Source organism: Hyperolius riggenbachi, chromosome 10, assembly GCF_040937935.1.
Source record: "Hyperolius riggenbachi isolate aHypRig1 chromosome 10, aHypRig1.pri, whole genome shotgun sequence".
NCBI lineage: Eukaryota > Metazoa > Chordata > Amphibia > Anura > Hyperoliidae > Hyperolius > Hyperolius riggenbachi.
This window is the reverse complement of record NC_090655.1, coordinates 175,509,116-175,531,471: the sequence shown is the minus strand read 5'-3', so window position 1 is coordinate 175,531,471 and position 22,356 is coordinate 175,509,116. Positions and strand designations below refer to the sequence as shown.

At 40.8% G+C, this 22,356-nt stretch overlaps 1 protein-coding gene across 1 annotated transcript in view; it reads left to right on the top strand.

Moving 5' to 3' along the window:
- TMEM132A (transmembrane protein 132A) overlaps positions 1-22,356 on the top strand; it is a 240,977-nt gene that overhangs the window by 184,857 nt on the left and 33,764 nt on the right. Inside the window, exons 7-9 of the mRNA XM_068255296.1 lie at positions 2,236-2,379; positions 2,470-2,651; positions 16,808-17,102. Coding sequence (XP_068111397.1) covers positions 2,236-2,379; positions 2,470-2,651; positions 16,808-17,102 — 621 coding nt within the window. The remainder of the gene's footprint in view (positions 1-2,235; positions 2,380-2,469; positions 2,652-16,807; positions 17,103-22,356) is intronic.

Sequence of the window (22,356 nt, the reverse complement as noted above, 5' to 3'; positions counted from 1 at the left end):
CAAACAAGAAGTATGTTTCTTCCAGAGTGAAATGAGCTGTAAATAACTTTTCTCCTATGTTGCGGCCACTTACAGTAGATAGTAGATATCTGACAGAACCAACAAGTTTTGGACTAGCCCATCTCTTCATAGGGGATTCTCAGGGTTCTGTTTAGTTTCAAAAGCACTTATTGAATGCAGTTATCTTACCAAAAAAGTGAGCAGGAAGGCTGGCCAACATTATTGTATAAATCATTTTCAGGGAATGTCTTTATAAAGAATATAAGCCTTGGTGAGAATCCCCCATGAAGAGATGGACTAGATCAAAACCTGTTAGTTCTGTCAGATTTCTACTACCTACTGTAAGTGACAGCAATATGGGAGAAAATTAATTTATAGCTCATTTTACGCTGTAAGAATTATACTTCTTATTTGTATATGTTTACATATATTTTAAATTTTACAATTTTTCGTGATAATGGTCCTTTAAAGTGGAGCTGTCAGCCATGCTATCTAAAAAAAACCAAAAACACATATATAAGTAGATAAATACTTGCTCTACTTACATAACATATGTATTGCACTGTCCACATTTAGATTTTAGTGATTTTTCTATAGTATGAACAGAGAAAATCCTTCTTAGGAGTTTCCATTTTGTCTGTGTCTATCTTGAAACCCATCCTGACATAATTTCCTCCCTTACTCTGTCTGTGTATCATTCCCCATCCCCCTCCCAGTCTTCGGACACTCCCACCCAGGTCTGCAGTGAAATATTGGCGAATCAGAGAGGAACAGGTGTGGGAGGGGAAAACAGGAGGGAAAGAGGCTTCAGTCAATCAGGCTGCATTAGTTAAGTCTGAGGGGGGAAGTAAACAAGAAAAAAAGAAAACCCAGCATACCCTGCAACGTCCTTCGTGCAGCAGATGTACCAAATAAGAGCCAGGTAAACTGAGGAATTATGTTTTTACGGAGAAGAAAAATATGAGTGATTTTTAACTTTTGGATTGCCTGGTTAACATCCTTATTACTTGTTTACCAGATAAAAATAAAGAACCTATTTTTGATTTTATGCCCAACAGTTACTCTTTAGGGACCAGAGACTGCTGGTACCGTAAAATTACGCTTACCGATGATTCACCGCTCTCGCCAGTCATGCTGCTCTCCTATCTCCCTAGGTCCTTTTCTCTGCCGTCTCTATGACAGCAGAGCTCTGTGCGCCGGTCAGGAGCCACTTTCATTGGATCCTGACCCTGTCCATCAATGTAAGCCAATGGGATTGGCTTACAGTGATGACAGGGTCAGGAGCCAATGAAAGCGGCTCCTGACCGGCGCACAGAGCTCTGCTGTCTTAGAGACGGCAAAGAGAGGGACCTAGGGAGATAGGAGATATATTGACGGCAGGGCGAATGGGTCGCGGCGGGAGTGGTGGGACCACCCGTGTGAGGATCATTGAATCGACGTCCTGAAAGAGCCGCACAGCCACAAGCAGGACGTATATTTCAACCGCGCTGGTCCAGAAGCCGTTACACTACTTCCTTGTTGGTGCTACAACATACAGTTTGCAAACTCAAAGTGTGAACCTGCAAACTCAAAGGGTGCCCTTGAGATTTTTGTAGTGATGTTGGTGTGAAATCCAATGTTTGGTACATTTCATGCAATTTCTCTCTAGATAGATGGTCCAATAGATAATTTCCGACAGATGCAATCTGATTTCCAATCATTTTTCTGATCGATTTTGTATACAAACGATCAGAAAATCGATCAGAAAAATGGTTGGAAATCAAATGGGACCTGTTGGAAATTATCTGTTGGACCATCTATCTGGGGAGAAATTGCATGGTGTGCAGCTTTAAATTCCTTGGTCTAATTTCTGTCATATGTAAAATAAATATGTAAAATAGTGTGTTAATCCAGTTATTCATTGAGAGGCTTTTGATGTAGCTCCTTTTATTCCCCATATCACAATCTCTCTCACTTGTTGCAAGCCCTGCATTCCTATGAGACCTCTTTACATTGCCTTGACTATGGATATGTTGCAGTGCTGCAGCCAGGCCAGACAGAGGGCATAGGATAAATGATAGCCTCTGAACAATTAAATAAAGGGTACTTTTAATGTATACTGGAAGAAAGACAGTGGCAGTCTGATATGACTAGCTTTTACATTTCCTTGTTACCTCTATGTTTAAGTTTAATGTATGGCTCTTGTAGACCATTGTTTTGTATATTTATACACTGTCTTTTTATTCCCTGTTGCAGTCCAATGAGATTTTAAACACGGCTCCCTTAACTGGCATTTCTCAGAAGATTCCAGTCCGAGTACTAGCTCTGGAAGCTGGTGGGCATGTAGTGGATGTCACCAAGCAAGCGGGTTGCGAAACTCCAAGTGCACAAATTGTACAGGTCCATGTGCATGTTTATTCAGACTAATAATTATGTTAATACAGTACCACAGCTCTTTTGCAATCAATTTTCAATCATATTTTCTTTCAGGTGTCAGATCGCTGTGACTTCTTGTTTGTGGGTGGCAAGGAGACTCAGGGGGCCGTAGATGTAAAAGTGGAGTTTTGGTTAGAGCGTCTCCGTTCTTCTCTTTCTCTTTTCATTTGGGTACCTTTACTTCCTTTGAGAGTTGAGGTCTCTGATACAAATTTACAACGTTTACCAGGTTCAGGGTGAGTCACTTACATTATATTTACGTTATATTTTGTAACTCAAGCATATTTGTCTCTTCATATTGTCTTTTGTATTTAGCAGTTTCCATTTCTATCATTTTGTTTCAACCTTTTGAGTCATATTTAGCCTCTACTTATAAATTCAGCACTGGATAAAATGTCATAAGATCATTTGATGAATGTGACTAAAGTATTCTAATTAAATATGCATTGAAACAACATTTGCAAACACATAGGAGAACTCTTATTCTGTGGTAGAAAATAACAAGCAATAAAGAGATGGAATATCACTTAAAGAGACACTGAAGCGAAAAAAAAATTATGATATTATGATTTGTATGTGTAGTACAGCTAAGAAATAAAACATTAAGATCAGATACATCAGTCTAATTGTTTCCAGTACAGGAAGAGTTGAGAAACTTCAGTTGTTATCTCTATGCAAAAAAGCTATTAAGCTCTCCGACTAAGTTAGTCGTGGAGAGGGCTGTTATCTGACTTTTATTATCTCAACTGTAATTGAACTGTTTACTTTTCCTCTGCCAGAGGAGAGTTCATCACTTCACAGACTGCTCTGAAAGACTCATTTTGAATGCTGAGTGTTGTGTAATCTGCACATATTATAGAATGATGCAATGTTAGAAAAAACACTATATACCTGAAAATAAAAGTATGATAATATTTTTTTTGCTGCTAATCTTCTAATAATTATTCATAGTACACAATCAATTCATTATATCAATTTTTTTTTTTTTCGCTTCAGTGTCTCTTTAAAAGGAACCCAAGGTGTGAGACCTATGGAAGCTGCCATATTTATTTCCTTTTAAATAATGTCTATTGCCTGACAGTCCTGCTAATCTTACTGGTAAGGATGGTCTAAATCATGCACCTGAAACACGCATACAGAAAATAATTAATTCCAGTATTTGTATAGCGCTTTTCTCCTGTCGGACTCAAAGCACTTGTGAGTTAGCCACTAGAGCGCACTCAGTGGGCAGTAGCAGTGTTAGGGAGTCTCGCCCAAGAATTTTTTACTGAATAGGTGCTGGCTTACTGCATTAAAAAGAGCCAAGATTCAAACCAAGGTCTCCTATGTCTGAGGCAGAACCCTTATCCATTACACTATAATCTTGTCAGATTTGTCATAGACATCTTATCTGCATGCTTGTTCAGGGTCTGTTAAGTTCCCCAGAGCTGCTCCGTGCTCTGTATTCACGCTGCTGCTCCATGCACTGTACACACACTGCTGCTCCATGCTCTGTACACACACTGCTGCTCCATGCTCTGTACACACGCTGCTGTTCCATGCTCTGTACACACACTGCTGCTGCATGCTCTGTACACACGCTGCTGCTCCATGCTCTGTACACGCTTCTGCTCCATGCTCTGTACACACGCTTCTGCTCCATGCTCTGTACACACGCTGCTGCTCCATGCTCTGTACACACGCTTCTGCTCCATGCTCTGTACACACGCTGCTGCTCCATGCTCTGTACACGCTGCTGCTCCATGCTGTTCACACACGCTGCTGCTCCATGCTCTGTACACACACTTTTGTTCCATGCTCTGCACACACGCTGTTGCTCCATGCTCTGTACACACGCTGCTACATCCAAAGTCAACTGTAGCAGGGAAAGAAAGGGGGCAGTGTTGTGAGCTGCAGGATACCTGCAGATATTCTGGTGTCTTACCTTGTGCCTGTCCCCAGACACTGCTTTGAGGGGAGATTCTGGGCAGCTGCAATCCCCCCCTGCGTTTGCCTATGACAGCTCCTCTTTAATAGTAATGTTCCCAGCAGTAGGTCATGTCAATCCAGCAGATATAAAGGACTGTCCCTTTCCCCGACTCCAACAAGTGCAGATGAGCCGGTACCAATCATCAAGTTGTAGATAACCAAGACAAAGTACACCTGATCTGAAAGGGATAGGGAGGGTGCTATAATTATTTCATTTTAAACAATAACAGTTGTCTGGCATCCTGCTGATCACCCACCCGAAAAAAGCATGCGGCTAGTCTGAAATAGAGAGTTCCCGAACTGTTCTGGCGAATAGTTCGCGGCGAACAAAGGGTGTTCGCGTTCGCCTCCTCAGTCGAACGCATGGGGTGTTCGACCCGCCCCCTATACATTATAATGGAGCCAAACTTTGACCTCTCGCCCCAGAGTCAGCAAACACATGGCAGCCTATCAGCTATCTCCCCCCCCCCGCCCCCCCACCAACACCTATCAGAAAGCTAACACAGCAGCCATTTTGCAGTCTGTGTTTGGGAGAGGGAGAGTGTGCTGCAGGTAGGGAAAGCATTAGTTAGGCCTGTGTTCAGTATCTCCAATGGAGTTTCTTGCTGCTACAATACCAATTCACCATCTACATAACCCCAGAACCCTTCTAAAGGCTCTGTTTTTATCTTGTGATATTGATGTTCAGTGTGTCCACACAGTGCACTTTAGCTGTTGCAGACAGGTGCAGTCAGTGCTTAGTGCTACAGTAGTTAACCCTTCTGAGGGCTGTTTTTCTTTTTCTTGCTATTGTTACAGTGGTGTGAAAAACTATTTGCCCCCTTCCTGATTTCTTATTCTGTTGCATGTTTGTCACACTTAAATGTTTCTGCTTATCAAAAACAGTTAACTATTAGTCAAAGATAACATAATTGAACACAAAATGCAGTTTTAAATGATGGTTTTTATTATTTAGTGAGAAAAAAAACTCCAAATCTACATGGCCCTGTGTGAAAAAGTGATTGCCCCCCCTTGTTAAAAAATAACTTAACTGTGGTTTATCACACCTGAGTTCAATTTCTGAAGTCACCCCCAGGCCTGATTACTGCCACACCTGTTTCAATCAAGAAATCACTTAAATAGGAGCTATCTGACACAGAGCAGTAGACCAAAAGCCCCTCAAAAGCTTGGCATCATGCCAAGATCCAGCCGACCAAAATTACTCCAAGAGCGCAGAGAAAACTCATCCAAGAGGCCACAAAAGACCCCAGGACAACATCTAAAGAACTGCAGGCCTCACTTGCCTCAATTAAGGTCAGTGTTCACGACTCCACCATAAGAAAGAGACTGGGCAAAAACGGCCTGCATGGCAGATATCCAAGGCGCAAACCACTATTAAGCAAAAAGAACATTAAGGTTCGTCTCAATTTTGCTAAAAAACATCTCAGTGATTGCCAAGACTTTTGGGAAAATACCTTGTGGACCGACGAGACAAAAGTTGAACTTTTTGGAAGGTGCGTGTCCCGTTACATCTGGCGTAGAAGTAACACAGCATTTCCGCAGAAGAACATCATACCAACAGTAAAATATGGTGGTGGTAGTGTGATGGTCTGGGGTTGTTTTGCTGCTTCAGGACCTGGAAGGCTTACTGTGATAGATGGAAGCATGAATTCTACTGTCTACCAAAAAATCCTGAAGGAGAATGTCCGGCCATCTGTTCGTCGACTCAAGCTGAAGCGATCTTGGGTGCTGTAGCAGGACAATGACCCAAAACACACCAGCAAATCCATCTCTGAATGGCTGAAGAAAAACAAAACGAAGACTTTGGAGTGGCCTAGTCAAAGTCCTGACCTGAATCCTATTGAGATGTTGTGGCATGACCTTAAAAAGGCGGTTCATGCTAGAAAACCCTCAAATAAAGCTGAATTACAACAATTCTGCAAAGATGAGTGGGCCAAAATTCCTCCAGAGCACTGTAAAAGACTCGTTGCAAGTTATCGCCAACGCTTGATTGCAGTTATTGCTGCTAAGGGTGGCCCAACCAGTTATTGGGTTCAGGGGGAAATTTCTTTTTCACACAGGGCCATGTAGGTTTTGAGTCTTTTTTCTCACTAAATAATAAAAACCATCATTTAAAACTGCATTTTGTGTTCAATTATGTTATCTTTGACTAATAGTTAACGGTTTTTGATGAGCAGAAACATTTAAGTGTGACAAACATGCAAAAGAATAAGAAATCAGGAAGGGGGCAAATAGTTTTTCACACCACTGTATATTGCAATCCTGTGTGTCCAGTGCACACGTTAGCTATTGGAGACAGGTCTGCTAGTCCTAGTAGTGCACCAACAATAACCCAATAATCCTTCACCGCTACTGGCATGTAGTATCTACTGTTTCCCCCTTTATAAGGCCTCAGTGCAGATTCACTGTTTATTTGGTCGCTTAACTGTCATTGAACTACCTCAGCCTGACTGTAGGGGCTGGAAAACCACGATCGTCTGCACTCCCGTGAACGTCAACTAGTAAAAATGATTTGCTCACCTGACATTATCAATAATGCTCTTTGTGTTTTGTTTTTTGTTTTTTTTGCAGTGCGTTAAACAATAATAACCCTTACACTACTTTATCACCGTGTACACAAGCCTGACGTTTTAAAGCACTTAATTACTCAAATTTAGGAATGTACTGCAATTTCTGCCCTTTAGAGATTAAACCACGACTTGGCGCCACCTATGTAATTTTTGGTGGAACCTTTGCCATGGACGTATGCCACGGTCCAGGTGTTAGGTCCCTTAAAAGCAACTTTTCTATCGCTTTTGTGGCCAGAAACAGTCTCTATAGGTTTTAAAATTTGCCTGCCCATTGTAGTCTATGGCAGTTCGCCTGTTAGCAAACTTTTGCAAGAATTCGCATTCAGGGTTCGCAAACCAAAAATGTCATGTTCGCTACATCACTTGTCAGAAACATCTGAGCGGCATGCTTGAAGGGGTCTATGGCTAAGAGTATATGGCCCGGTTCACATTAGCATTTGCCAATGGAACCGGCTGTACGGTTCCAAGGTCTGTTCCGCTGAGCGGACGAAAAAATGCTGCAGGACCCAATTTTCCGGACCGGTTCGCTCAGCGGACCGGAAACTGAAGGTTTTGCAGCATATAGGAACCAATGAAAACGGATGTTTTACAGCACACTGGCTGTAAAACGCACCGTTTTCACCGGATTCAGCTGCCCTGATCCGTATGTCCGGTTCCGTAAAAAAACGCCAATGTGAACCGGGCCTTAGAAGCAGAGGATCAGCTGGACAGCCAAGCAATTAGCAAATTAGCATTGTTTTAAAACGAAATAAAAATTACAGCTTCCATATCCCTCTGAGGTCAGTTGTCCTTTAACCTGCTGAGCGGTCTGGACGAGCTCAGCTCGTCCAACACCGCCAGAGGCTGCCGCTCAGGCCCTGCTGGGCCGATTTCCACCAAATAAAAAGCAGCACACGCAGCCGGCACTTTGCCAGCCGCGTGTGCTGCCTGATCGCCGCTGCAGCGCGGCGATCCGCCGCGTGCAGCGGCGAAAGAGGGTCCCCCCAGCCGCCCGAGCCCAGCGTAGCCGGAACAAACAGTTCCGGCCAGCGCTAAGGGCTGGATCGGAGGCGGCTGACGTCAGGACGTCGGCTGACGTCCATGACGTCACTCCGCTGGTCGCCATGGCGACGAGGGAAGCGAAACACGGAGGGCCGCTCATTGAAGATCGCCTCCGGAGCGCCCTCTAGTGGGCTTTTATGCAGCCAACTTTCAGTTGGCTGCATGAAATAGTTTTTTTTTTATTTAAAAAAAACCCTCCCGCAGCCACCCTGGCGATTTAATCAGAACGCCAGGGTGGTTAAGCAGCATGAGCTACCAAACAGGATATGGTTAAAAGCCACCATAAATATGGCCTGTTTCTCACAACACCTTATAGGAGTCTCCCACCGCTCTTCAATGAAGGTAGCTTTCTGATTGATTGACCCCAACATGCTGTTCTTGGGACTGCAGGAATCTCCTCTTCTCAATAATGCATACCAGAAAGCAAATTTAGTTCTTTTGCTGTCACTCACACACTGATTGCAGTGTATGGACCATGGGCATGTGACCAATTACTCCTCCTCCTCTCACTCCATCACGATTCAAAAAATCCTGGTTTAACAGATGTGTAAAACACAACACGTATCACCCATACCACAGAGCTTCTTCAGTGTGTGTAAGTCATGTGCCTGTATTTGTCCTGTTGCAGCATGGGTGTATGTGTTATTCAAACTGGCTGGTTACGTTTTTAAATTATGTGCATTTTTAACTGGTTTGTCAGCAACTATGGTATTTGGCGTATTGAAATTCCAGAAAGTGTTTTTCTTCATAGACAAGACTATGCAATGTGAAGAGTAGTTGTTAAACAACAAAACAAAGGAGAAACTGCGTTACTTTGGAATTTTCCATGTTCAAGCATTTTTATCTACCTTGAACATAGAACCACTAGATGTAACCAGCATTAGGAAAGATCATAAAAGTCATCTTTATTTCTACATCCTTTTAAAAATTGCAGCAATATTTACCAACATCCATAAACATTTTGGTAGTAGCCTGCTTTTTTTATGTGACACCACAACCTTCACCAAGTCAAAAATATGTGAAGATTCCAACGCTGAAACGTAGTTGGCAAGGTAATCAACTCACTCACATGGAATCGAGAGCTCAGTACAGAGAGTTTGACAGCTGTTCTTCATCAAAACAGTTTTACCCTTACCTGCATCACACTTATATACATTATGGTGATTAAAAACAATTACTTATATTAATTGCACTCTTCCTATCCAGTCCAGCCAGAAATCCAACAAATGGCTTCTGTGTTAGGCTCCGCCCACCAGGCCCGCATCATTAGCAAAATCTATAAAAGAGGAAGTGTGATTATTTAAGTAAAACCACTACCAACTGAGTAGGCAGAAATTGCCCGCAGGGCAGTCACCGCATTAGCCATTGCTTGTGTTGTGGTTTTATTGTACAGGGTCCCAGATTCATAAGGTTTGGAAAATAGTGTAATATTCAACAATTTTTTTAATTGTAAAAGCAGCAAAATAGTATATGTGGGTATTTGTTCATGCAAATATATGAACGTTTGAATGACCACTAGACCTGTAAAGGATAGATATCAGTCCTCTAGCACTCTACATGCGATTCCGATTTTTTATACGTCTGATTTGTGATTCCGATTAAAAAATGGAGCAGGATGCAGTACGTTTTTTATCGGAATCAAAAATCAGATCTGATAAAAAATCGGAATCACATGTAGTGTGCAAGAGGCCTAACATTGTCAACCAGTTTACAGTGGAAAAGGATCACCACATCACATTTTAGAACTGTTCACGGGGGAGTGCAAAGTGAAAAAGCACCATAAAGGAGGAAATTGGCATAAAATGTTATTTCAAAGAGAAAGCTAATGGATATCTTATCTACTGGCCTGATAGCTCTGAATGAGAAAATATGTTTGATCAGTCTTCATAACTAATAATTGATTGTATATTGTTTGTTCTGCATAATGCTATTATCTTTTCACTTCACTTACATTTTTTACATTTACACTTCATTATTTTAGTTTAGGGAACAATAGCTATTTTAAACTGGCCTTTAAGTGCCCTTCCTAGTTTGGTCAGAAATGTTGAGATTTACTATCTCATACGGCGGAAGTACCATTGTATTGGTCCATAAGGATACACCCTTTAACCTACTAGGCTGGATTCCTGAGTGTAGCTTGGGGTTACTCTTAAAAGCAATTAGCGTTAACCCCAAGCTACACTGGTTGGTACTGCCAGGAGGGCTTAGTGCAGAGATTGCAGTGGAGCGCTCGATCACTCACCGCGTTGGGATCAAGTGGCAGCAACGTGTTTTCTTTGTCTTTTCCTCTGCTCTCCAGCTTTATGCCAACATCGTCGTCCTTCCTCATTCCTCTTTTTTTCTTTTTTTTTTGTGGAAATTGCAATTTTTGTGTTCCATGGGCTGCGTATCATATGGCAGCTTGCACTCCAATAACAGTTCAACATTACTTCCTCTGTCCTCATGTCAGTAATGACATTGACTAATAGTGTCAGGCATGTGCAGTGGCATAGCAATAGGGGTTGCAGAGGTAGCGACCACATCGGGGCCCTTCCTCAACCAAAGTATTAGCTGCTTATTGGTCCTGTGGTAGTAATAATCACCTCTATAGATACTTTGAATAGTAGTAATCATTTAACAAACTGTTCCCCATCTCCTTCTTGCACCTCTAATACTGTGGATGACCTTGGCAGGTTATGTTGCACCATATCAAGTGTTACCTATAGAGTGCTTGGGGGGACCAATGTAAAACTCGCACCGGGGTCCATAGCTACGCCCCTGGGCATGTGATTGGGGGTATTGTGGCTGTCTGCGCTCTAGAGCACTTTGTGCTATTCGTGGGCAGGGTGAAAAGGGGGGGGGACACCCTGTATAAAAACAAAAAACACTCAGCAACACCGGGAAAGTCACAACAATCAGAAAGTGTTGTAAAGTCAATTAAATGTACTCACAAAGGAAGGTTGCAGACAGGCAACCAACCAATGTATGCAGGTGAACATAGTTACATAGTTATTGGGTAGAAAAAAGACATACGTCCATCGAGTTCAACCAGAGAACAAAGTAAAACACCAGCCTGCTCCCTCACATATCCCTGTTGATCCAGGGAACAGAGGATATGAACAGAGACACCAATAGGATAAACAATTAGATAAAAGGTTTAAAACATGGACGTGGCCGTAGTGGACTCCTAGCCACTCCAAAGGACAATACAACCAACACCTTTTAAGGTATAACACAAAATAGATGATTTATTATTACACTCCACAATATTGCAACATGTTTCGTGGGCGTGACTCCACTTCTTCAGGCAGTTCAGTTAGGAGTATAAAGCAGTTGCCGTCCGGGTCTGCACTAAGCGCCTCTGTGAGTATTCTACACTTACCTCTTTCATCCCCCTCCTTGGTCCAAACATACTACACTACTGTAGGCAGGTGGGGTTACACAAACCCGACTCCACTCGGGTGACCAGCCAGGCTGGATGCGGTCGCTCTCTTGAACAAAAAGTTCTAGATGGTTGCAAAAGAGGTGTTAGGCCACCTGGCCAGATAGAATACCCCTCCCAAAGGAGGGTTGGTAACACAAAGGGAGAGAAAGAGGTGCCCAGGGTATGATAAAACTATGTTAAGAGCAACTAAAATGGAAAAACGCTTGAGATGGCTTACCTCAATGATGGCACGTTCAAATAATTTGTAGCGTACTTTTAATGTGCACTTGGCAACGCTTTTCGTGGGCCTCAGCCCACTTCCTCAGGAGAAATATAGTGCTTAGAACACAGCTGACATTCTTATAAACGTCATAAAAGATATATATAATATATATATATATATATATATATATATATATATATATATATATATATATATATATATACACCACAGCATGCAATATCATAAGAATAGTAATAGCAATCAGCCAATAAAACATATATACTGTAGAGAGATGGGGACCATATAAAAGTTAGAGGATAGGTGGATCCGTGATCCTAAGTGTATATGTGTAGATCAATGCATAAAATCTATATGCACACTATCATACATATATAAATATAAACATGAATATAGATAAATATAAACTGGCACTAGGCATGCTACAAGTAAAATGACAATTAGCAGCACTGCCGGAATGCCTCAACAGCCCATGCTGATGTTAAAATTAGCATGTCAGTAACACATAAAATCATAATAATACCTTTGTGGGAGAGGACATTGTGCATAAGCTTGGATGGTATTATAGAGATAGAGCAGTGATATGCAACACAGTTACTTGGGAATGAGGAATAGTTTTGTAATTTGAGCATATTTGTGTCTGCAGTAAACCAAAGTAAAGTTACCGCAGGCATTTTAATAAGGAATATATGGTATGAGTGAGAGTAGTGTTTGGGAGATATAAGTACATTACAAATTATTTTGTGTCATCATTGAGGTAAGCCACCTCAAACTTTTTTCATTTTAATTGCTCTTAACATAGTTTTATAATACCCTGGGTGGCGCTTTCTCCTACTCTGTGCTATTGACTTTCTAAAAAAATTCAGAACATTGTGCAATGTCGGAAGCCACCGTTTAGCTTTATATGGAGACCACACGTTTTTGCACCAAGGCCTCTTTTTTAGGCACCGATAATGACATGGTGGGTATGGTGGACAGAGCCTAATACTGAAGCCATAATATGGCTTTACACGTGGAACATGCTCACGTAAGATTCCTAGCCGGATTGGATAGGAGGAGTTTAAATAATGTAAGTAATTGTCTTTAATTATCTTTATGTATAAAAGTGTGATGTAGGCAAGAGTAAACCATCCTGATGAAGCAATGATACAGAGTTCAAAACAGCTCTGTACTGACTTCTCACTTCCATGTGAGTGAGTTGATTGCCTTGCAAACTACGTACGTTTCAATTTTGGAAATGTATGCACAGTATTCTGGAATAAAGTGCTGAATTTTAACTGCAAATACCTGTAAATATGGCACTGTACTGCTATACATTTGAATTGAAGACTATTTATATAGTAGTACTCCAGAGGAGTATCATTGTGGGGATTGTGCTGCAACAGTTTTTTTTTTTTTTTTAAATGGCAGTTCACTCAGTCAAGTTAGTAACCTACATGTTACAAAGCTGGGCCATTATTCACTAAGCTCATTTCACGTGAGGCCAGTGGATGTACATAACACCACTAAGTAAGCAGATGATAGGGGGTAATATGTAAATCTACTGGTTTATGTAAGATTTATTTTTTGCTGTGTGATTGCTTGCTTTTCCCGTAAGCTTCTTACAAGTAGGATATTAGCTTGATAACTACTGTATTTTTTGTTTAGAAGACAAAAACCAGGGTAAAAAATATAAACTAAATGGCACAAGGGCATCTTGTTGATCTTCTCCCCTCAATCCTGCCCAATTATCTTCCCCTTGTTCCTCTTGTGCCCTTCTCTGTCTCTCCTGTGTCCTCCTCTGTTCCTGTGTCCTCCTGTGTCTCCTCTGTTCCCTTGTGTCCCCCTTTACCCCATGTCCCCCTGTTTTTCCTTGTGTACTTATGTCTCCTCTGCCTACCTTTGTCTCTTCTTTCCACCTGTGTCTATTTGGATCCCTGTGGTCTCCTTTGCCCTCCATTTCCCCGTGTCCAACTATCTCCTTCACTGTCCCCCTGTGCTTCCTTTGTTCCGTGTCTCCTCATTGCCATGTGTCCTCCTATGTCGCCTCAGTTCCCTGTCCTCTCAGCAGGTGACATACTTACCAATCGGCTGAATGATGCGGCAGGAGTTGAGATCTGCGACGAGCTGCGGAGCGGATTCAGGGAATCAATCCATGTGCATGCTGTGGCTCCATCTCAACGGGACTTGCTTTATCCTCCAGACACCACCAATCAGGTGGGGAAGCTGCAACGAAACTGCCCAATCACAGCCACCTGCTGTCCTAACTGGAGAAAATGGTCGGGCGGGACCATGGCTCCGTCATTGGGCTAGTCACTGCACTTGTTTAGTAGCTCTGTTCCACAGCTTGTCGTGGGACTCGACTCCTGATGTATATTTGAGTCGAATGGTAAGTATTTCGCCTGCTGGGAGGAAACTGGGACAGAGGCGACACAGGGACATATGAGACACGGGGGGGGCATGGGGACAGGCGACAGAGGAGGCATGGGAACAGATTTGTTGCGATTGGATGCGATCGGTAGCGTGCACAGTTTGGGGACCCCAGTGCTGTACAGATGCATCACTAGGCAACAGCACAGAGATGCATCTATATGCTGCTTCGGACCCCCAAATGTCTCCCTAGTGATCGCATCCCACCGCTATGGGGAGCAGTCATTTCTGGCATCAACAGATGAAAAAAAATTATGTATATATATTTATACAGGATCTTCTAAAAAAATTAGCATATTGTGATTAAGTTCATTATTTTCTGTAATGTACTGATAAACATTAGACTTTCATATATTTTAGATTCAAATACACACAACCGAAAGTAATTCAAGCCTTTATTGTTTTAATATTGATGATTTTGGCATACAGCTCATGAAAACCCAAATTTCCTATCTCAAAAAATTAGCATATTTCATCCAACCAATAAAAGAAAAGTGTTTTTAAAACAAAAAAAGTCAACCTTCAAATAATTATGTTTAGTTATGCACTCAATACTTGGTCGGGAATCCTTTTGCAGAAATGACTGCTTCAATGTGGCGTGGCATGGAGGCAATCAGCCTGTGGCCCTGCTCAGGCGTTATGGAGGCCCAGGATTGTTCGATAGCGGCCTTAAGCTCATCCAGAGTGTTGGGTCTTGCGTCTCTCAACTTTCTCTTCACAATATCCCACAGATTCTCTATGGGGTTCAGGTCAGGAGAGTTGGCAGGCCAATTGAGCGCAGTAATACCATGGTCAGTAAACCATTTACCAGTGGTTTTGGCACTGTGAGCAGGTGCCAGGTCGTGGTTAAAAATTATATCTTCATCTCCATAAAGCTTTTCAGAAGATAAAAGCATGAAGTGCTCCAAAATCTCCTGATAGCTAGCTGCATTGACCCTGCCCTTGATAAAACACAGTGGACCAACACCAGCAGTTGACATGGCACCCCAGACCATAACTGACTGTGGGTACTTGACACTGGACTTCAGGCATTTTGGCATTTCCCTCTCCCCAGTCTTCCTCCAGACTCTGGCACCTTGATTTCCGAATGACATGTAAAAGTTGCTTCCACCTGAAAAAAGTACTTTGGACCACTGAGCAACAGTCCAATGCTCCTTCTCTGTAGCCCAGGTCAGGCGCTTCTGCTGCTGTTTCTGCTTCAAAAGTGGGTTCATGCTTCCATCTGCTGAAAAGCTTTATGGAGATGAAGATTTCATTTTTCAGCACGACCTGACACCTGCTCACAGTGCCAAAACCACTGGTAAATGGTTTACTGACCATGGTATTACTGTGCTCAATTGGCCTGCCAACTCTCCTGACCTGAACCCCATAAAGAATCTGTGGGATATTGTGAAGAGAAAGTTGAGAGACGCAAGACTCAACACTCTGGATGAGCTAAAGGCTGCTATCGAAGCATCCTGGGCCTCCATAACACCTGAGCAGTGCCACAGGCTGATTGCCTCCATGCCACGCCGCATTGAAGCAGTCATTTCTGCAAAAGGATTCCCGACCAAGTAATGAGTGCATAACTAAACATAATTATTTGAAGGTTGACTTTTTTGTTTTAAAAACACTTTTCTTTTATTGGTCGGATGAAATATGCTAATTTTTTGAGGTTAGGAAATTTGGGTTTTCATGAGCTGTATGCCAAAATCATCAATATTAAAACAATAAAGGCTTGAACTACCTTCGGTTGTGTGTATTTGAATCTAAAATATATGAAAGTCTAATGTTTATCAGTACATTACAGAAAATAATGAACTTAATCACAATATGCAAATTTTTTGAGAAGATCCTGTATGTATATATATATATATATATATATATATATATATATATATATATATATATATATATATATATATAATTTTTATTTTAGATTATATATTTTTTATGTGACATGAAAATAAACTTAAATTCTTTTTTTCCCCCTCAGCTGTATTGACTTTGTGCACTTTACAGAACGTGTTAGTGTGTGCACAAGCATGTACGGGCAGGCGGCTATTTTTGCAGGGTGTGAGTCTCACATCTAGAAACCTACAGGAGAACTAAAGTGGACGTGAGACTCATGTCCAAAAACAATAAGTGGTTGAAGTGAACCTGAAGTGAAAATAAAGTATGCGATAATGTATTGTATGTGTAGTAATAGAACATTAGTAGCAAAGAAAAGTCTCATATTTTTATTTTTTAGTTAAATTGCTTTATTTTGTAACATAATTTATTAAGTTATATAGATTTATATATAACTTGGCATCAGACTGTCACATTTGCAGTTTAGTATCCACACTCTGCTGTAAAAGAAGCAGAACCAATGAACCTTGCATTTTACTGCACCAAAACCTTATCGCAAGCTGTCCCTCTCTTTTTCTTGGCTCAGAAGAAAAATTCAACCCCTTGACAAGCTCAGATAAGCTCTTTTGCATAGATAACAACTCAAACTTTTTAACTCTTCCTGTACTAGAAAACAGAAAGGAACTTAACATAATTTTTTAGTAGGGATATAATTATTTGAGTATATGTTTATGTCACCTCAGGTTCACTTTAATGTATACCTTTTTAGGTAACCTGATTTTTAACTTCTTTATTTTCTTGCATTAATTCGTTCCTCAGTATGTAACATTTTTGGTACATTTAGCCATCTAAAGTATGACCAGCAAATAGCTTCTGTTTTTCTGTCCACACATGAGATAACCTGTGTTTGATCTATTTTTATCCTCTCAGATCACTCTTGGGTCACTCTATGGAAGAAAATGATGGAGAACGTAAACCTTCAGATCGCAGAACTCAAAACTGTCGAGCTCAGTATCAGAGAGCTCAAGTACGGTTTCTTGCACATTTTGTGGCTCATTCGTTGGATGGTAGCCGTCAGCTGACCTACCTGTTGGGTAGTGACTGGTTGCTGGATGTATCTCCTTTAGTCAGGAGCCAAGCTGTCATCCGAGATCACCGCATAGCACGCTTAGAGGAAGAGGGAAGTGTTGTTATAGGCCAGCAGCCAGGAGTTACATCTGTTGAGGTAATGTAGTAAATTCAAAAGTCATGCTTTATGAGCTACAGAATACCAATGTAGCTCATGGTGACCCTGAACCACCGGGAAAGTATAAGAGGTGGCTAAAAAGCCCTTCTATTTTTTATACATTCCTGGTGATTCTCGGTCACCATGGGCTATCTGGTTATTCGGTTCAAGTTCTAGCCCATAGAGCTATCTATCCCTGCCATGCACTGATAAGGACCAGAAAGTGGGTTGGGTTAATGTGGCTCTGAAAAAAATTATAAGCTATCGGCCTTCTATACACCAGCAGTTCTGGATGTGAGCCTGGCTTCAGGGGCATAAAGAGATGATTTTCATATTCAGGAGTGAGGCATCATGAAAAAACACAGTTACTCAATTACAGTTCACTTAAAGTTGAATTATGGCAAATGCCTTTTGTTTTGTTCTGTTTTTTGTTTTTTTTTAAACATTAGATTGTTATTAGCAGAATTCAATCTTTAGAATTCAACTATTATTGTGTAAAAAAGGTGTGATATATAGTTTCTATATGGTGTAGAATGAAAAGCTAATATCATCATCATCATCTTCATCATCATAGAACAATACAGCTCAAAACTAGTTCAATTTAAACAATACAACTCAAAACTGGTTCACATTAGAATCTGCAGCCAATTTTTCATATTGTTATACAGTCTTAATGTAGATCAACTTATATATTCTAGACTAAGCCAATATGTTTGGTCCTGTTATGCATCTACCATCTGTGTGTATTTGTGTGTGTGCGTGTGTATATATATATATATATATATATATATGTATATATATATACATATATATACATATACACACACAGTGGGATGACAAAAGTTTGGGCGGCTTTGTTAATCGTCATGGTTTTCCTGTATAAATGGTTGTTACGATAAAATGTCAGTCAAGTATACCATATAGGAGACACATACAGTGATATTTGAGAAGTGAAATGAAGTTTATTGGATTTACAGAAAGTGCGCAATAATTGTTTAAAAATAGGCAGGTGCATAAATGTGGGCACCACAAAAAAGAAATGAAATTAATACTGTATTTAGTAGATCCTCCATTTAGGTGATGCTGGTATTAAAATACTGGAGTATTGTAAGGCATGTAAGGTAGTTTATCATTTATATTACTCCACCAACATTTTAATTGTATGAAAGTGTGATATTCAGATAGTGGTAAGTTATATTTCTTCTTAATCTCTGGGAAAGATGCAATATTACACTGTTGCACTAACAGGTTTATATTTTTTTATTACGGCAGTAATTCACCTACCAAGATTTATGTTGTCAGTTATATCTGAGACTTTAGACAGGGATCTTTGGTAAAGCTGCTTCAGTAGATGTGGTTTGTTTTATTAATTGCTTACACGATAGGATAGCAGCTTGTATCGTGGGGAAGGGTGAGACTCTGAGAGGTTCGGAATCAAGCTAGCTAGTTAAAAACTTTTGGTCTCACCTTTTATGATGTGTTTTGTATGCATAGAGGGATATTATTGGTTTGTCGCCACTTAGATTTTGAAACTTCTAGGTTACCTACATGGTACATGGATCTTATACACACTACTCCAGTGCCCCCTAGGCATTTAGAATTGTTAACACAGCTGGTTTTGTTCTATGGTGGTTGCCGTTCCAGATATAGTCTGCTATTACCTTGTTCATTTCCTTGAAAAATACCTGTGTGGAATATGGACTGTTCTTAATATATAGACTAACCAGCGAGCTCATGGTGACCCAGAACTCATTGGAGTGTGTAAGGGACTACAATGGTCCTAAAAGCCCCCTTACTAAGATGTTAAGAAAAACAAAAGTTTGCTTTCCTAAAACAGAAAGCATTTGCGATAATTCAGGTTAGAGTGAGCTTGAGATGTCTCCCAGAGCAACACTGCTGAATATATGCAAATTAACCATTGCACCCATAGGTTATCTTGGGTATGGTTTGCATTCTATTGGTTTCTAGTCTTCCAGCCCATGAGAGAAGATGAGTTACTGTTTGACTGACTTCATTTTTAGTGTTCTGTATTAAAGAGGTGTGATTGTCTCTATATAGGTTTTGGTAATTCTTAGGCAATATAATTCCCAAGTATTGTATGAATCGGAGACCCAGGTAAAGGAGTATGATTGCTGCAAGGATTTGGTGGTTTGATCGGGTATATGTACTTTTATCATTAATAACTAATGCCTTTGATTGGTTCATCTTATAGTATGAAGCTTTGGAGAAAATCTCTAGTGTTTGCTTTACTGGAGGCATGGAGTTAATAGGGTCAGTCACAGCTGGAATGGCAAATTTCATTGGCGAATAAGCCAGTCTTGTGATTATAATCATTAATTTGGTTACTTAGGATTTTAGGATTGCTTCTAATTGCCACAGCTAAAGTCTCCATTATTAGTGTGAATATAAGGGGGGAGAGTGGACATTCTTGTTGTGTTCCATCGGAGATGGATAATTCTTTAGATGTAAATCCATCTTATGATACCAATACTGAGGGACATGTGTAGAGTGCCATTATAACTCTGTGAATGTTCTCCACTAGGTTGCAGAGAGGAAACCCCAGTGAACTCTATTGAATGGCTTCTCTGCATCTAATGAAATATACAGAGAATGCACTCTATTCATGTCTGAATAGCGCAGTAAGTTTATAAACCATATTGTGCCATCACTGGATTGTCACCCATTAGTGAATCCTACCTGGTCAAGACCTATAACTGATAGTTCCAGCTTCCGCATAGGACTCAAGTGGAGCACTTGAGAAAGGGCCTTTGCCCGAAACGTTGTGCTTTCTTGAATGCCGTATCACCGCTATGGATTAATAAATATCGAACTGTATTCTACATTCTGGATGGTTGAGTCCTATGTGGAAGCTGAAATTATCTGATGTATGTCGTGAGGTTTGGTGGGCCCCACACCACACTAGACTCCTTGCATGATTTAGCTATCCTCTTTGGCAGGTTTCACACTACATTGCACAAGACCTATAACTGTCAGTAGAATTTTTAGCAGTCATGTGGCAATAATTTTTGAGTATATCTTGGTGTCTCCGTTCAAGACTGAGATTGGTCTATAATTGGCAGTATTTCTCTTATGTTTGCCTTGTTTAGGTATAATGGATAGTTTTGCCATAAGGAACTCACCAGGTAGGATACCTCATTGGATAAAGGAGTTAAACCGAGTGCATAGTCTGGAAGCCACAATGTTTTGGAATGTCCTGTAATAATTGTTTACAAATCTATCCGGGCCTTGGGCTTTCTTAGCTTTTCAGCTCCAGATGCTGGAATATACTTCAGTGATAGATATTTCAATATTTAATAAGTTTAGATGTTCAGTGGTAATAGTTAGTAATTATCTCTAACATCCTAAATGCCTTAAAATTACCGTCAGAAAGTTGTTGGGTATGAGGAACGGAGATTAAATTGTAGAATATGCTGTAATAGTCACTGAAAGTGTCTACTATTTGTTTAACTACTTAAGGACTGCATTCTTAAAACCCTTTAAAGAGACTCTGAAGCGAGAATAAATCTCGCTTCAGAGCTTATATTCAGCAGGGGCATGTGTGCCCTGCCTCACGCGCGTCTGTCAGCGCATATCTCCGCCTCTCCCCCGCCCCTCTTAGTCTTCCTTCGCTGAGAGGGGCGGGGGAGAGGCGGCGATGCGCCGCTGATAGACGGCGCTGAGAGGCAGGGCTGCAGCCATTAGCCCTGCCTCAACAGCAGCAAAATCTACGACCAAGTTAGTCGTAGATTTTGCAGGGGGGGATTTGGGGGGTAAGGGACCCCCGTTTAGCCGCGGGATAGCGGCGTTTTAGCAGGGGCACACATGCTCCTGCTGAATATAAGCACTGAAGCGAGATTTATTCTCGCTTCAGTGTCTCTTTAAGGACCACTTTTTTTCCATTCAGACCACTGCAGCTTTAACGGTTTATTGCTCGGTCGTACAACCTACTATCTAAATTAATATTACCTCCTTTTCTTGTCACTAATACAGTTTTCTTTTGGTGCTATTTGATTGCTGCTGTGATTTTTAGTTTTTGTTTTATTCATCAAAAAAGACATGAATTTTGTCAAAAATGTTTCAAATAAAGTAACATTTCTATATAAATTTTGTCTAAATGTATTGTGCTACATGTCTCTGATCAATAAATAGACACTTATTGGTTTATTTTTGTTAAAAAAAGATATAGCGTTTACAAACTATGGTGCAAAAAGTGAATTTTCCCAGTTTGAAGCATCTCATGGCTTTTCTGAGCACCTCTCATGTTTCATGAGGTGCTAGAATTCCAGGATAGTATAAATACCTCCCAAATGACCCCATTTTGGAAAGAAGACATCCCAAAGTATTCACTAAGAGGCAGGGTGAGTTCATAGAAGATTTTATTTTTTGTCACAAGTTAGCGGAAAATGACACTTTGTGACAAAAAATAAAAATAAAAAAAAAGTTTCTTCTGCTAACTTGTGACAAAAAAAAATGAAATCTGCCACGGACTCACCATGCCCCTCTCTGAATACTTTGGCGTGTCTACTTTACAAAATTGGGTCATTTGTGGGGTGTGTTTACTGTCCTGGCATTTTGGGGGGTGCTAAATTGTAAGCACCCCTGAAAAGCCTAAAGGTGCTCATAGGACGTTGGGCCCCTTAGCACACCTAGGCTGCAAAAAAGTGTCACACATGTGGTATCGCCGTACTCAGGAGAAATAGTACAATGTGTTTTGGGGTGTATTTTTACACATACCCATGCTGTTTTTTTTTTTTTTTTTTTTACACACAATTGTCCATTTACAGAGATATATCTCCCACCCACCATGGGTATGTGTAAGAATACACCCCAAAACCCATTGTACTACTTCATTATACTACTTCTCCTGAGTACGGCAATACCACATGTATGACACTTTTTTGCAGCCTAGGTACGCTAAGAGCCCCAAAGTCCTATGAGTACCTTTAAGATTTCACAGGTCATTTTGAGGCATTTGATTTCCAGACTACTCCTCATGGTTTAGGGCCCCTAAAATGCCAGGGCAGTATAGGAACCCCACCATTTTAGAAAGACGACACCCCAAGGTATTCCGTTTGCAGTATGGTGAGTTCATAGAAGATTTTATTTTTTGTCACAAGTTTTTTTTTTCACAAAGTGTCATTTTCCACTAACTTGTGACAAAAAATAAAATCTTCTATGAACTCATCATACACCTAACGGAATACCTTGGGGTGTCTTCTTTCTAAAATGGGGTCACTTGTGGGGTTCCTATACT